The sequence below is a fragment of the Mesoplodon mirus genome, assembly GCF_964341445.2.
Source record: "Mesoplodon mirus genome assembly, chromosome: 4".
Classification (NCBI taxonomy): domain Eukaryota; kingdom Metazoa; phylum Chordata; class Mammalia; order Artiodactyla; family Ziphiidae; genus Mesoplodon; species Mesoplodon mirus.
The window spans coordinates 161429755-161446501 of record NC_138979.1 but is presented as its reverse complement, the minus strand read 5'-3'; the positions used below and the strand labels follow the sequence as shown (position 1 = coordinate 161446501).

General features: G+C 53.5%; 1 protein-coding gene across 1 annotated transcript in view; it reads right to left on the bottom strand.

The window, feature by feature from the left end:
- Positions 1 to 342: 342 nt before the first annotated feature.
- JDP2 (Jun dimerization protein 2) overlaps positions 343 to 16747 on the bottom strand; it is a 41677-nt gene continuing 25272 nt past the window's right edge. Inside the window, exons 3-4 of the mRNA XM_082616994.1 lie at positions 10372 to 10476; positions 343 to 1457 (exon numbers count right to left, since the gene is read on the bottom strand). Coding sequence (XP_082473120.1) covers positions 1272 to 1457; positions 10372 to 10476 — 291 coding nt within the window. The 3' untranslated portion in view covers positions 343 to 1271. The remainder of the gene's footprint in view (positions 1458 to 10371; positions 10477 to 16747) is intronic.

Sequence of the window (16747 nt, the reverse complement as noted above, 5' to 3'; positions counted from 1 at the left end):
GGACTTAGCTCATGACTGTCAGGTCCATAAGCGCAGGGCCTAGGTTTGTTTTATTCCCCAGGGACTACTCAGCCCCTTGTAGCATACCTGGCACACACCCAGCTGGCACTCAGGAAACATTTGTTGAGTGAATGAGCAAAGTAAGTACTGCAGATTTAACTTCTCTGAGCCTCGACTTCCTCATCTATAAAATGGGCATGTAAATACTTACCTGGGAGGGCTGTTGTGAAAACCAAGGGCCCACGGCAGATGCTCCAAACATCTCCGACACTGCACACTGGGAGGTCACCAAGTGTGCCTTGCACCCCATTCCCTAGGCAGACACCACAAGAGGCGGCTGGGTAAGTAAGAGTAACGTTTACTGAGCGATACAGGACTGAGTACTATGAAGGGTTTACCAGGATGGAAACGCACCCCACCCCCTCCCCGGACACCCCGCAACACCCAGAGACTACAGTACTTAGGAGTTACACACAACGGCCATAACTGCTGGATATCTGTTCGTAACAGACAAACCATAACATATTTATACTGTATCACATCGAGTGATTATAGAAATCCATATATATATTGCTTGTATAAAATCTTTTTTTTTGTAAAAAATATTAAAAAAAAAAAAAAAGAAAGATAAAAAACATGTGCAGTTGAAAGCCCTGCCAGGACAGCCAGTCTGTAAACATTCAGTGAGTATGTGCTTTGGAAGGGCGCCCGCGCCTCGTGCCCACAGCAAACTCCAGCAGGGCCGGCAAGGGTGCACCCGGCTGCTACTCCCCAGCAAGGCCGCACTGGGCCCCGCATCACGGCCCTCTCCGGCCTCGCATCAGGGTCAGGGGTCAGGGCTGGGGCAGGCAGATGGCAGTGTTACTCAGCTCCATCCTCAGCCGTGTTTGGTTGTAACTCATGGCTTTTCCTGGCTGCTCGGAGGTCCCTGGGGTAGGTGGCCTGGCGGAGAGGCCGGAGAAGTGCCCAAGGCTGCCTGGCTGGGCGTCTCTCCGGCCTGGGTGCCTCTGTCCTGCCTCATTTGAGCTGGGCCCCAGCAGGACAGCCCCACCCTCAAGTCTACTTTGGTCTCAGCGCTGGGTCCTTCTGGGTTTCGTCAGCCTGCTCTTCCCCTTACGTGGCTGATCTGAGTTTCACAAAAAAGCCCCACTAATTACTGGCTGTGCTGAGCCTTGTTGTAAAGTTTTTCATGCACCAAGGAAGGGCCCTCTGGTGCCTTCCTCCTCCTCTTCCTCCTCTTCCTCCTCTTCCTCCTCCTCCCAAGCCCACGGTCACTTCTTCTCTAGCTGCTCAAGCAGCGGGTTGCCTTCCGACTCAGGCGTCTTGACGCTGTCCGTCCGAACAATACAGGTGGGGCGATGCCGGTTCAGCATCAGGATGAGCTGCTGTCGTTCCTGCTTTAGCTCCTCAATCTGGGTCTTTAGCTCTGCGTTCATGAGTTCCAGCCGCTCGGATTCCTGCGTGCAAAATAGACACATGGCTTTAGGCTCTCACTGGGAACCAGCTCCAGGCAGAGACTCTCCCTCTGGGTAGGCACAGGGCACAGCAGGCTGGCGTTTGCCTGTTTTCTGTCTGCCAGTTTCCCACTAGAGGAAGCACAGAATCTGCTATTGAGTCCCCCGGGGTAACTGACTTTCTTTAGGCCATGCCCGTCACACCTGTGACACTGGCCTGTGTTGCTAGTGGGATGAAACCAGGTTATATCCTGGGGCCAGCCTGGTTCATGTCCCACCTCTCTTCCCCACTCAATCCACTCCAGCCACAGTGGCTTCCTTGCTGTTGCTCAAATATGCCAAATACTCTCCTGCCTCAAGGCCTTTGCACAAGAAACAAAGGGTGGGACAAGAATGGAGGCCAAGTGGATCACAACAGATGCATGGAGGGTCCATGGAGGGGTTAAAGGTGGCCCGCGATGGCAGTGCAATGGCAAGGTGCTTTATGTATGATAAATGTATGTTGGGGATATACTGGCCTGTAGGATCCACAAGCCCAGTGTGGTCACGTAATTCCTCCTAAAACATGCGCTTCCTGGTTATTAGTCTATAATTATTTAAACAGCCTCTTCCTTATCGCCTGATATCTAGAATCTCTGCCCACTGGGAGGCAATCAATCCAGAAGTCATCCTTCTGGATCCAAACTGTGGCTTTAAATAGACCTCAAGTGAGATTTCCAGAGAACTTCCAGCTCAGCTGGAGGGGCTGCAGGGCGAGGAAGCAGCGTTGATTTGATTTGGGGGGTTCACCTGTTCATGATGACAGGTGACGGGCACACCAATTCAAGGCTCTGGGGGTCAACACAGGAAAATACAGAGGCACCGGAATGATATTTCTTGGACTCTGTCTCAAAACTTATAACCAGTTTGGAGGTTGGAATTTACTCAAGGGCCAGCAAAGGTTGACCAGTGATTCTCAACCAGAAGCAATTTTTGCCTCCCAGGAGACATTTGACAATATCTGGAGACATTTTTGTGTGTCACAGCTGGGGAGGGTGGGTGGTCTTGGAATCCAGTGGGTAGGGATCAGGGATGATCCCAGATATCCTTCAATGCACAGGACCCCACAACAAGAACTATCAATCCAAAATGTCCACAGTGCCAAGGCCGGGCAACCTGCATCAGACCGAGTGTGGGCTGTGGTTGCAATGGGCTGAGCGGCCCCGCCTGGGGGCCCAGCCGGACAGCCTCCCTCGGGGCTCTCCAGGGCCCCAGGGCTGCTGTCTTCCCCACACCAGCCAGGCTGACTGAGTTGTTCCTTTTGCTCATCTCTGCGGAGGCAGCCCAGGGCTGGGGACTCAGAACTGCTGAGATGTACAGTCCTCATGACCAGACGCTGAGGGAGAACAGCCTCAAAGAAGGAAAAAGTGCTCAGGGGGAAAATACTAAAAGCCAGCTAGGGTGGTTTTGGATTCAGCTGGATAAAGTGCGACAGGGAGGCTGGCCTGGTCCATGGTTCTCCAAATTCCGAGAGAATAGCATCGCTGAGGGCCAGGAGAGACCCCACGTGAAACCATGAGTCTGGGGCAGGTGGGTGCCCATCTTAGCTGCCTGCTCACTGGGTCTACAACCTGGTGACCTTGGGAATGTCTCTGACCATGTGGTTCCCCCAGTCAAGGTTTTAGCTCCAACTTCAAAGCCTCTGAGCCTCTTGCCTCCAGGAGTTTCGGTTCAATCCACCCACCCACCAGCGTGTGCTGAGAACCTGCTGTGTACAGTGAATGCTCTAGGGGGTCCAGAGGCCCATGAGCCCCTAACACAGATCTTGTGCAGCTTCCACTCTAAGGGGAAGAAGGATTTATAGAGCAGGGAAGAGCTTATCATGTGTCCATCAGCCATCTAGGGTCTAGAAGACCAGGAGAGAGTGGGCTAAATGGCCGGATCTGACATTGGGTTTGAAAAATGGGTTGACTCTCGTTGAGCAGAGAAAGTCGGTAGGAGTGGGGGGCATTTCAAGAAGCAAGCCCTGAGTGAACAAGGACGCAGACATGGGAAAGCTTAAGATGTGTTTAGGAGATAAAAATCCTCCATTGTGACCATAGGTCACTTTAGGATATAGTAGGGTACAAAGCTGGGAAGGTGGATTTATAGCCAGAAGCAGAAAAGCTGGTGGGGTTTGGAATCAGAGTCAAGAGTAAGTTTCCTAACTTCCCTGAGCCTCAGTTATCTCATCTGTAAAAAGATGATGATCCTGGGGATTAAATGACTGCACATGGGAAAAGCATTTTGCAAACTGAAGGGTTAGGGAGGCTTACGGAATTTTTACTTTAAGCCATGAGCAAGGGAATATGAAGACAAGAAGGAGGAGAAGCAGAGGAGGAGGCCATTTCCAAGAAAACTTGGCAGGTCTTGGAGACTGCCTGCATTTGCAGAATGGGCAGATGGGAGGAGCGCTGCCCTTGAGCCTGGGGTGGGGGGTATCCAAGGAAGCAGGGAGGAGGGAGTTGCTCTGGAGAGCAGTGGGGAGGGCAAGGCACGAGTTGGGTTGTACAGTGAATGGAAGTTACAATGGACATGCAAGGGGCAGGGTCCAGCAGCGCTGTACACACACATCCTTGTCCTTGAAAAGACTGCATGTCAAACCCACCTTACACGTGAACACCTGTATCGCACAAAAAGACCAAGTGTGTATGTGGCAACTTGCTTCCCTGTGCATGTATCATAGGAATGGCATGATATTTTGCTGGTTTGAAAATGTATGGGTACCTCATGGACTATCCTGACCTCTGACAGTCTGGCTATCAGACTGTAACTAACTGCTTTTTCATTTTATTTTCTTCTGTTTTATTCGTTGGTGCTATGTATTTATTTAATGTGTAAGTATAAGTTGAGCTCAGAGGAATTTTTTTTTTTAACCATGATTGCAGAAGTGGTTTGTGGTTTTAGAACAGCAATTACCTGATCTGTTTTCCTAATAAATTCAGGAACGTGGGCTAGGATCTTCACACCTTAAGTATGAAATGAATAACTCTTCTTGCATTTTTGTTTATCGTTTTTTTTTTTTTTTTTTTTTTTTGCGGTACGCGGGCCTGTCACTGCTGTGGCCTCTCCCGTTGTGGAGCACAGGCTCCGGATGCGCAGGCTCAGCGGCCATGGCTCATGGGCCCAGCCGCTCCGCGGCATGTGGGATCTTCCCGGACCGGGGCACGAACCTGTGTCCCCTGCATCAGCAGGCGGACTCTTAACCACTGCGCCACCAGGGAAGCACCGTTTATCGTTTTGCCCCTGGTAGATATTTACTGCCCTAGAGAAAATGAAACCATTTGTTGTTTCAGAATGGAATTAATGCAAGTGAAGGAGGTTCTGTCTCCTCCACGGTGGTCAGTGAAAGGAGCAGAAAAAACACAGGTTGACGGGGCTTCCCTGGTGGCGCAGTGGTTAAGAATCCACCTGCTGGGCTTCCCTGGTGGCACAGTGGTTGAGAATCTGCCTGCTAATGCAGGGGACACGGGTTCGAGTCCTGGTCTGGGAAGATCCCACATGCTGCAGAGCAACTAGGCCTGTGAGCCACAACTACTGAGCCTGCGCGTCTGGAGCCTGTGCTCCGCAACAAGAGAGGCCACGATAGGGAGAGGCCTGCGCATCGCGATAAAGAGTGGTCCCCGCTTGCCGCAACTAGAGAAAGCCCTCGCACAGAAACGAAGACCCAACACAGCCAAAAATAAATAAGTAAATTTAAAAAATAATAATAAAGAATCCACCTGCCAATGCAGGGGACACGGGTTTGATCCCTGGTCCGGGAAGATCCCACATGCCACGGAGCAACTAAGCCCGTGCGCCACAACTGCTGAGTCTGCGCTCTAGAGCCTGTGAGCCACAGCTACTGAGCTCACGTGCCACAACTACTGAAGCCCGCTCGCCTAGAGCCCGTGCTCCACAACAAGAGAAGCCACCGCAATGAGAAGCCCGTGCACAGCAACGAAGAGTAGCCGCCACTCGCCGCAACTAGAGAAAGCCTGCGTGCAGCAACAAGGACCCAAAGCAGCCAAAAATAAAAATTAATTAATTAATAAAAAAAAAAACCCCACAGGGTGAGGGGCTGGGCATCCTTCTGTGTGCCCTTGGACTAGTCACTTCCCTTCTCCGGACCTCATTTTCCCCCTTAAAATATAATGATTGGCCCAGGGGACTTTAAGCATTAAGATTCTCTGACTCTATTATTTTTAAAAGTTACCCTAATGAACTTAAAATAGGGCTCTACTTCCCAACTCTTCCTGTTAAAAAAAAAAAAAAAAAAAAAAAAAAGCCTGGTACAGACTTCTGAGCCCAAAAGCCCTGTCTGAGTTAACATTTTGACGCTGCCACTGGCCAACTACACTGCTGTGAACAAGATTCCCAAGTCCCTGAGCCTGGGCACCTGAACAGAGTGCTGGGCCACAGAGGAAGCTCTGGGCTCCGGTCCTGACTCGGCCACCATGTGACGCTGAGCAACTTTCATCCCTCTGAACCTCAGATGCCAGTCAGTGGAATGGGGCTGCCTTGCCTCCTCCTGAGTCACTGTGACCATCAGGGAGAGAGTGGCTCTGAAGAGCAAGGAACGCTGTGAGGGTGTGAGACTGTGTCACTGATGCCACACCCAGGGAGCTGTGTCAGGCACAGCGGGGTTACAGAGGCCGGCTGTATAGCCGTGGGGAGCCAAGGGGCTGCCGCTCCCGAATGCAGGCAGCGGAAGTGGCCTGGGGCCTGCAGGGCGTGGATCTGACCCCCACAAAGGCCTGCCTCCTTCAGGGCTGTGGCTGGTCCTGGCAGGTGAACTCTGAGAGGCTACAGGAATCTCCCAGGGTGGCTCTGAGTGTCCAGGGGTCAAGAATGGGAGGGTAACTTTTTACATTATATGTATATGTGTGTATGCGTATGTATATATATATATGCGTGTGTGTGTGTGTGTGCACATACACATACATATACCTTTGTACCTCCGAGCCTTGTAAATATTTGACGTGTTAAAAATAAATTACAGAAATACAAATCAAAACTACAGTGAGGTATCACCTCACACCAGTCAGAACGGCCATCATCAAAAAAGCTGCAAACAGGGCTTCCCTGGTGGCGCAGTGGTTGAGAGTCCGCCTGCCGATGCAGGGGACACGGGTTCGTGCCCCGGTCCGGGAAGATCCCACATGCCGCGGAGCAGCTGGGCCCGTGAGCCATGGCCGCTGAGCCTGCGCGTCCGGAGCCTGTGCTCCGCAACGGGAGAGGCCACAACAGTGAGAGGCCCGCGTTACCTCAAAGGAAAAAAAAAAAAAACCTACAAACAATAAATGCTGGAGAGGGTGTGGAGAAAAGGGAACACTCTTGCACTGTTGGTGAGAATGTAAATTGATGCAGCCACTATGGAGAACAGTATGGAGGTTCCTTAAAAAACTACAAATAGAACTACCGTACGACCCAGCAATCCACTACTGGGCATATACCCTGAGCAAACCATAATTCAAAAAGAGTCATGTACCAATACGTTCATTGCAGCTCTATTTACAATAGCCAAGACATGGAAGCAACCTAAGTGTCCATCAACAGATGAATGGATAAAGAAGCTGAGGCACATATATACAATGGAATATTACTCAGCCATAAAAAGAAACGAAATTGAGTGATTTGTAGTGAGGTGGATGGACCTAGAGTCTGTCATACAGAGTGAAGTAAGTCAGAGAAAAACAAATACCGTATGCTAACACATATATATGGAATCTAAAAACAAAAATGGTTCTGAAGAACCTAGGGGCAGGACAGGAATAAAGACGCAGACATAGAGAATGGACTTGAGGACACAGGGAGGGGGAAGGGGAAGCTGGGACGAAGTGAAAGAGTGGCATGGACATATATACACTACCAAATGGAAAATAGATAGCTAGTGGGAAGCAGCTGCATGGCACAGGGAGATCAGCTCGGTGCTTTGTGACCACCTAGAGGGGTGGGATAGGGAGGGTGAGAGGGAGACGCAAGAGGGAGGGGATATGGGGATATATGTATACATACAGCTGATGCACTTTGTTGTACAGCAGAAACTAATACAACACTGGAAAGCAGTTATACTCCAATAAAGATGTTATAAATAAATAAATAAATAAATAAACAAACAAACTAATTAATTAATTACAAGAGAATCCCCCATGTCTTCAGGTACTGACTGTGCACACAACCTTCTGACTTCACGCCCTAAACCTCACACCCGGCCTCTGCTTCCAAGGCCAGAGGGGAGGAGGCGGGCGTGGGGATGAGGGGGGCTGGACTCGAGCCCCGACAGACTTCCCGAAACCTCCCTCCTCGAGGCCTGCACTTCTCTTGGTCCACAGCTGCCTGCTCCTCTCACCAGGACAGCACCACCGCCACACAACCGGTCTTCCCACTCTACTCTCGGCTCCCCATTCCGTGCCCCACGCTGCAGCCACAGCGACAGGGTGTATCTCTCTCCTCCCGAAACCCTCCCATGGCTCTCCATGACCAACACACTTCATCATCCTAACGGGGACACGTGAGAGAGTGAAAGAATGTGCCATCAATAACCAGGCCAGGCCAACAGGCACAAACCGGGACTGCCCCAGACAACCCAGCACAGGGAGTACCTGACAGGTGAAGGCTCTGGGGCCCTATTCTCTCCATGGACTGTACACTCCAGCTACACTGGTATTTTTTTCACTCCCTTCACCACATCCTTAAACAACGCCTCTTGCCTCTGGCCTTTGCTTTGGCTTTCCTGGTGACTGGCCCCTCCAGCCCTGTCCTTCCACGCGTTGGCTCCCGCTCCTGTCTTATGTCTCAATCAGCGGTCTTTCCGCAGCCTAGACTCAGACAGGGCCCCTCCATCTGTGCTCACAGCCTGCCGCGCTTGCCCAACCTAACGCTCAGCACATATCCCATCCCTGTTTCCTGCCTGCCACCCCACTGCAGCCATGGCCTGCAGGCCCACTGTGTGGCGGCCACTCACTCAGCACTAAGGATGGACACATGGGTCAGCGAACGGCTGGGTGAGTCCCGGCTCCACCGCACACTAGCAGTGTGACCTCAGGCAAGTAACCTGACTCTGTGCGCTACGGGTCCGTGTCTAAAATGGGGATCATCCATGTCTAGCTCAGTGGAATGTTATAAGATTAAACTAGATATGGGAAATGGCTGGCACACAGTAGGTGCTCAGCCGGTGTTACTGGAATGTGCGGAGCAGCGAGCCCCGCTCACTCGGCGCTGACCATTCGCTGCACTCGTGTGTTACTGGTGTGCGTTCACGTGGGCCTTCTTGCCTGCTGGCTGGCTGACAGGCCCTTGAAGGCGGGGATGGGATGTGAGACGTCTCTGTCCCCTGCTATGCCTCGCCCAACTCCACAGGCACTCAGGGCTGGAAATGAGGGATGTGACACTCCATCTATCTTAAAGGCCTATGTGAGACCCATGTCCTAGAAATTTCTTGAAAACTTCCCACCTGGTGTTGGTCCACCATCTCTTCCAAGGGGCTCCCAGCTCTAGGAGTCTAACTCCGCCTCCACTGACCTTTCCCCTGCCCTAGAGGCTCACAGCCAGAGGTGTACACACAGCCCCATGGTGTTGACACCCAGGATCTCAGATTTGCTCTCTGCTTGTTGCAAGCATGAGAAGAGACCCACAGATCCCCAGCATCAGAGAAAACCCAGTCCAGCTTGGCCTTGTCTCTCCAGCTCCCACAGGACGGACCACGACTGGTCCTTCCTGTGTGTCCCCAGCGCACCTAGCACAGGGCTGGGCACTCAGTACATGCTTAAGACTACTTGTCCACAAATCAATCAACGAGCAAAAGAATGAATGAACAAAGGAATGAACAAACCCATGAATGAATGAATGAGAGCCAGCAGGGCAGAGTGCTGAGGATGGATGCTGTGAAGTTAGCCTCAGGCCGAATCTCAGTTCTACCGCTTAGCTGCTGACGGACCTGGGCAAGTTACTTAACTCCCCGTGCCTTCCTTAGGGTCCCCATGTGCAGACAGAGAATAACGCAGGCCCCTACCTCATACAGTTATTATGCCGATAAAATGAGCTAATATGTACACTGCGCTTTGCACAGGGCCCCACTTCACACGTTAGCAACTAGTGTTAACGGTTGCACTCTGTAGAAGGGAGCCTGACCTGTGATGTTATTATTCTATGATGTTACTATTGTTATTTAGAAATCTACAAGGGATTGGGGGTGGGGAGGCTGGAGACCACCGGCTTGGACTAATTAGCTTTCTGGTCATGTCCCTTCACACCCATCTACCGTTTTTGAGGAGCAGGGAAGGCCTATTTGGCACATTCCAAATGAAAGGGCAGGGATGTGCTCCGAGGGCCACGAGGCAAGGCGGCCCTCCACTGGCCTTGGCACGCAGAGCTGACCTCTGGTCCCAGAGGCAACAGCCAAGAGCTCGGGGGTCAGCTTCGGTGGGGCTGAGGCCAAGCGGACGGGAGGCAGAGCCAGAAGAGCCTCCCGCACGCGAGGGAGGAACTTTTCTCTGCCCCATCGCTACGTCCACTGCCCACGTGCAGGGAGCTCTCACTGACGTCATCTGCACCCATGCCAGACAACTCCGGTAGCCCTCAGAGCACCGACATGGGTAGTGCCAGTCCTGGGCCCTCTGGGCCCATCAGCACCGCGGGTCTGACCTCAGTTAGAGGGGGGGATCTTGGCTCCTCCCACCTTCTCTGGTGGTCCAGGGAGCTGGGTGGGCGGAACGGCTGCTGGCTGCCCCTGGGCGTCTTGGCTCAGGGAGGGGGCATCGGAGAGAAGGCAGGGAAGGCAGAGGGGTCGAGGCCGGTTGGGCAGATGCCAGCGAGTACACATTGATTCTGCAGGCATTTGATGGCGTCTCCCGGTCCATAAGCACACTAGCCACTAAAGGACAAGGCCGGGGTCCCCCCTGGCCACTGCCCTGCTCACCCGCTGCAGAAATTCCGTCCGTTCCTTCTTCTTGTTCCGGCATCGGGCGGCCGCGACTTTGTTCTTCTCCCGACGCCTTTTCCTTCGCTCTTCTTCCTCGTCTAGCTGTGAGGGCAAAGAGCCATGGATGAGACATTGAGGCAAGCCTGGCGTACAGCTTCCCTCCTTACGCTCGGACCAGCAGATGGACAACTTAACCCACATCTCGCTGTGAGTGAGCCGCACTGCCAGCCCTCTGGCCTCTTGGCGGGTGGGATGGCAGCGTTTCCCAGCCGGCCCGAGGATGCTCTCGGAGTAGGTGGGCATCCCTGGGAGAAGTCAGTGCCCCAGGAGGGCAGGGCCACCTGGGTTCTGCCAGAGTTCAGGAGGCCCAGAGCCTGGTGCTCTCCTCACACAGGTGACACCCCATGGGTGGTGGCGGTCTGTTCTCTTGCCTGGCCCAAGCCCTCTGGGCACTGTTTTCCAGGTCAGCGGCTCCCTGGCACTTCCTTTCAAAACACCTTGGGCATGAGTGTTGATTTCACCCTCTGCCCCACTGTCACCTCCCTGAGGTATTGTCCTCCCTCTCGGTCCTTCCAAACCCTCAGATCTATCCCCTGGTGATGGAAAAATCTCCCCAGCCCCTCACCTGGGTTCATCCTTCTCTCTGCCTCTGCATGGCAGAGGACACCCACTTGCATCCCAGGATCCCATGGGCTCCTTAAAGTGCCCTGCTTGGGACACAGGCAGAGGGGCCTTTGGAGTCTCCAGGCTTGCTTCTCCCCGAGACACACTAGGAAATTTACCCTGCATGAAACAGGGCCCATAGAATGGGAAGGAGAAGGCTCGCTGCCCACCAACACGGACTTTCAAAGCTGCAGTTATTGTTGTTTCATTAATAATAATAACAAGAGCTGCCATTTGTTGCCTACTTTGCTAAATGCTTTAAACACAGGTCATGTAATCCTTACAAAGTCTGATGAGGAAGGTACTATGACTGTCCCATCTCACAGATGGTGAGACTGAGGCTCAACAGCTGAGTTTGCCCAAGGCCCTACAGCAAGGAAACAGTAGAGTCAGGCTTCCAACTCAAGATTTCTCTGACTTCAACCTTCCTGCTCTTGACCACAGCCCCAGCCCATTAGGATCACTTTGACGTGATGCCTCTCACTGTCCATTACCCACCAGGAGAATCTGGAGGATACACAGGACCAGCCGGTCTGGGAACGGCCTAGAGTCCGAGGCCACTGGAGAAGTGTAGGGTTGCCAACTCTCTCACTTCTGGAGCCAGTTGCGGGTGCTTCTGGCAGCCTGAGGCCTGGAACAAGGTCTCAGCCGAAAGGGCTTCAGGCCAGGAAAATAAACAGCCTCTCTGCCTGCACTCCCAGCATGCTCTAGGAGCTCAAGACCGAGGGCCTGGGCTGGAGACCAGCACCCACGGCCCTCAGCACAGGCCCTGGCAGGGCACAGCCCCTTCTCCTTCTCCACCACCTTGGAGCTTCTCCCTGACCCACTCCCACCCTGCCTGGGAGGCTGGCTGGAGAGGCGCCTTGTCAACACGGCCGCACCCAAGCACCTCCCAGCCCCTTGGCCTCCTTTGAAACAGAACCAGAAGTGACAGCTCCTCTGGCTGACCTGCATCTGGGGAAATAGAAACCCGGACAAAGTTGATTCCACCCAACCTCTACCTCACCCCCAACAAGGCCAAGGTAACCGTGACGACAGGCAGAGGGAAGGAACTGGAGGAAGTGGCTGGCAGTGCAATCTCCCCTCGGCCGAGAGGGTTTGCCCACAAACTGCCAAGGTGATGTGTGCAACCTGGGCCCTGCCAGGCTCACAGGGTTCTGGGGTTCTGGCAGAGCCGCCGTTTCCTAGGAGACACAACCTCTGTCCTCCAGGACCCACCTCCCTACCCCACCCCTGCGTAGGGCCTCATCCTACATAAAGCTGGAAGCCAACGGAAGCTGCGCTAGCAGCAGATGCAAAGAGGCTCAATGCTGGAAGTTTAAGAGATCAACTGGGCCAGGATGACACCCGGATGGGGGGCTGCTCCACCCTGCCTCTGCAGCCACATCAATTCCCTCCTGCCATTGCTCTCGACTCCAAACGTCTCACCCTTCTCCAAGCCAGCCAGGCCCTCCCGAGATGACCTTCCTTTCCTATTTGTACACTCTTACAACCCTCAAGAGCAAATGCCGCCTCCTCCAGGAAGGCTCCTTTGACTCCCCAGGTAGAATTAACTGCTTTTTCTATGCTGCTACAGCACTTTGAGTTCCCCGCTGTAAGAGTCTCTGTCACACCCCACGGTAATTCACTGCTTATGTAGTAGCTGCCTTCCCTGCTAATCTGGAGAATGGGGGACCTGGGTATCCCCAGCACCTGGCATAGAACATGGCACTGAGTAGGGGCACAGCAAATGTTAGTCAAATGAATGAATGGAATAAAAGATTCAAGAGAAACATGCCACAGGCTTGGATTCTATAATTATAAAAGTGATGTATTGCCTACATTTGCATCTGCATAACCTTTTCTTCAATGCTTATAAGGAATTGTCTCTGCCAGGGATGGCCTCTTCTCTCTGTCTGCAGGAGGCCAGCAAACCTTGGGGACTGGGTGCTGCCATCCCCAGAAACACATTGACCAAAGATGGAGTCAAGATTCAGGGTGCAGGGACTTCCCTGGTGGCACAGTGGTTAAGAATCCACCTGCCAATGCAGGGGACACGGGTTCGAGCCCTGGTCCAGGAAGATCCCACATGCTGCGGAGCAACTAAGCCCATGCGCCACAACTACTGAGCCTGCGCTCTAGAGCCCACGAGCCACGACTACTGAAACCCGTGCACCTAGAGCCTGTGCTCCGCAACAAAGAGAAGCCAGCGCGATGAGAAGCCCACGCACCGCAATGAAGAGTAGCCCCTGCTCGCCGCAACTAGAGAAAGCCTGAGCGCAGCGAAGAAGACCCAACGCAGCCAAATTAAAAAAAAAAAAAAAATTCAGGGTGCAGGCCACCGATGGTTGTGGTGGGTGCACAAATCCCAAGCAGGCCCTGGAAGGATCCAGGCTTTGCACTTAAGCCTAAAGCCCCCAGCACCACAGCACCACCGGCTTCCAAGTCCATCCCTGGGCCTTTTCTGTACCCATGCCTTGGCTAGTATCTCCCAATAAAGCAAGAAATGGCCCCAAAGCCCCATCATCACACTTTCCCCTTTGAAACTGTGCTGCTTCTCCCCCAAATCCTCCTGCTGCTATTTAAAAGCCTCCCACAGGGCACATAGAAAACGGATGCTGAGGTCCTGCTGGAAATAAGACAGAGGTTGGGCAGTGCCCTTGGCCTTCTCCATCCCCACGGGCTCACTCTGGCCCCTCTCGCAGGGCCTGCATGGTCTGCGTCTCTGATTGGAGCTGTCTGGACTGGCGCAGCCCTCCCCCAGGCCTTTGTTCATCCCCAGAGTTGAGGCTGCTGCCTTCTCCTTGATGCTCCCCGGATTCTCTGAAGCATTTGGCCCCGCGTGGGTGACAGACAGCAGAGTGTTTTCACCGCCCACAGCTCAGACATCTAAAACGGGAACCCCAAATGGGAGATAGGACTTTTTCTGCAGATACAGCGGGAAGATCCAGCATGTGTGAGGAAGAGGCAGCTTGAGGCTCAAGACATTTAAAAACCATGAGATGGGGGCAGGGGTGGAGTAAGCATAGCATTCCCTCTTCCCAAACTGGATCCTGGCTCTGTTTACCCCCAATTCCCAGGAAGGCCCAAGGACAAAGCTGTCTGTGTTCTGGCAGTCAGGGGGGCCCTGCACCACCCTTCACATTGGAGGGACAGACCTGGGGATCCACGGCCAAGGGTGCCCTCCTGTTGAGCAGTCCCTCCTCAGAGAGCCTGTCCCAAGCCCCTGCTGAGGGCCAGGGCGACCCCAGCCCCTGGCCCAGCTGACTGGACGAGGTGTGAGCGGCTGACCCAAGCTGGGTTGTATTCACCAACTAGAAATTTGAAACAGAACTGCTGGACTGGGAGGCATACAGGCTAGACAACCAATTTCAACCCAGAGAAGCAGAAAGATCAGGCTGCTGATGTGTGGAGGTGAGCAGAGACCACGCGACAAGAGAGAAGCAAACGCTCAGCTATAGGAGGGAGTCGGACAAAGAGAGGGAACGGGTGACAGAGAGAGAAGCAGGGCCTGGATAGGGTGTGGTGGGCGAGGTACCCAGGGTACACATTTCAGGAGGCGCTCACTCTGGGGCTTGTGCCAGGGCAGGGTCAGCACCTGAGGATGGGTGCCTCCTTAAATGCCGTGCCCTGGGCATCTGGCTTGCCTCACCCTGTCTAGACCCCGAGAGATGGAGGGAGCTCCAGAGAGAGAAAGGTAAAGACAGAGACAGAGAGGAGAGACAGAGGGACACAGAGAGACAAAGGTGGGTGGAGAGAGACAGAGGGAACAAGGCAGAGACACAGAGAGAGAAACACAGGGATATGGCCACAGGCCGATGGTACAGACAGACAGAGGGACAGACAGGAACTCTCTTGGTCCTTCTGATTCCACCCCTGGAGAGGCCTGACTATGCTTTGTCTCCGTGGGGTCCATGATGGGTACACCTGAATCTACCCTGGAAATTCCTCCTTTGGCCTGAAGGGAGCTGGAGAAGGTTTCTGCCTCTTGCCACTGAAAGATGCCTGGGACACCAGGGTCCCACCCTTGTGAAGTCAGGTGATGCAGAAGGTGGTCCCCAGTAATCCAGGGGAGAAGGCCTACCCAGGAGCAACGCTTCTAGAACAGCTGGGAAAGTGGCAGAGCCTGGATGCAGAAGAGCCCTTGAACAAACAGAGGTGGGTCACCTCAGCAGGTAGAAAGTCCCGGGTATCAGGGGTCCCAGGGGGTTAAATGGTCTCAGTAAACCAGTCAGGACAGGCCTATTATCTTCCTCACTTTCACAGATGAGGAAACTAAAGATATCAAGGCTGTCCAGAAGGTCAGTGACAGCTTTGAATCCAGGCCTTTTGGCCCCAGGGCCTGAGCGTCTTCTGCTCTTGGAAGGGCAGGCCTAGGTAATAAGCCCCCCACCGTTTCAGCTCCACCCTGATGATGGGACCGTAAAGCAGCAGCAGAAGCATCTGACTCTGAGCACGATGACCGTTTTGTTTTTTCCTACCTGGGTTTTTTTTTTGTTTTGTTTTTTTGTTTTTTTGTGGCACGCGGGCCTCTCTCTGTTGTGGCCTCTCCCGTTGCAGAGCACAGGCTCCGGACACGCAGGCTCAGCAGCCATGGCTCACGGGCCCAGCCGTTCCGCAGCATGTGGGATCTTCCCGGACCGGGACGCGAACCCGCGTCCCCTGCATCGGCAGGCAGACTCTCAACCACTGCGCCACCAGGGAAGCCCTACCTGGGTATTTTTAAATAAAAAATATGTTTTGCGCAGTTAACATTAAACGTGTAGCGCTGAAAGCAGGAGGGGGGCCTCTCCTCACCCTGGTCGTGTTTCTCGGGCCCCGTCTGCCAGCCACGTGGCTCTCACACGGTGGCAACAGTCACCCAGATGTGATTTTGAATTCTGACATTTCATAAGCGTTTCCAAATATGTATCTTGCGAGACCCACAAAAAGACAGGATGGGAAAGAGCAATGACACTTTTTAACCCCAGGCACTGCAAACACAGAAACTCTCACATGGACAAAGCAATAGAGAAAAGAGCAACAAAGCAGGTGACAAGCAGAAATAGAGAGGGGGAAAAACCAAATCAAACCCCCAGCACTAAGCAGATCAGTGAAGGTCTGAGAGGCTTATTCAGACTAAGAACTGTCTCACGGGCAGAGAGAAGCAGGCTTATCTGAGACTCAGGGCATCAGGGTCATCAGCATGAACTTTGGGGTCTAAGAGGCCTGGGTCGCCCTCAGCAGCTCTGCTGTGTGCTCCTGGGCAGGTCACTCAGCCTCTCTGAGCCTCCGTCCCTCACTTGTACAAGGAAGGCACTGAGCCCTGCTGCACAGGGTCATCATGGGGACTAAGTCCCAGCCCAGAGCCGGGGACCCAGGAAGGGCTCTGAAAATGCCAGCTTCTCTGCCTGTCTTCCCAGGTGAGGCCAGTGCTGCCCGGGGCCCACCCAGCCTCCCCCACAGGCAGAATCTGGCATAAAAGGAGACCTGGGGGGGGGTGCAGAGTGGAGGTGCTTCAGGGCACGTGAGCTGTCAATGGGCAGGCCTGGAGTGACTGCCTTGCTGCCTCCAAATCTAGCCCTGGCCACGCCCACTGGGGGCCCTCCCCCCTGCATGGAGGAGCCACATTTCAACACCAGGGACCCAGGAGCACCCTGGGAAGTAAACACCCAGATACCAAACATACCAGACATTCTCCCACATAAGCAGGCTGCTCGGAGCCAGGGGCTGCAGAACCTCCCCACCCCCT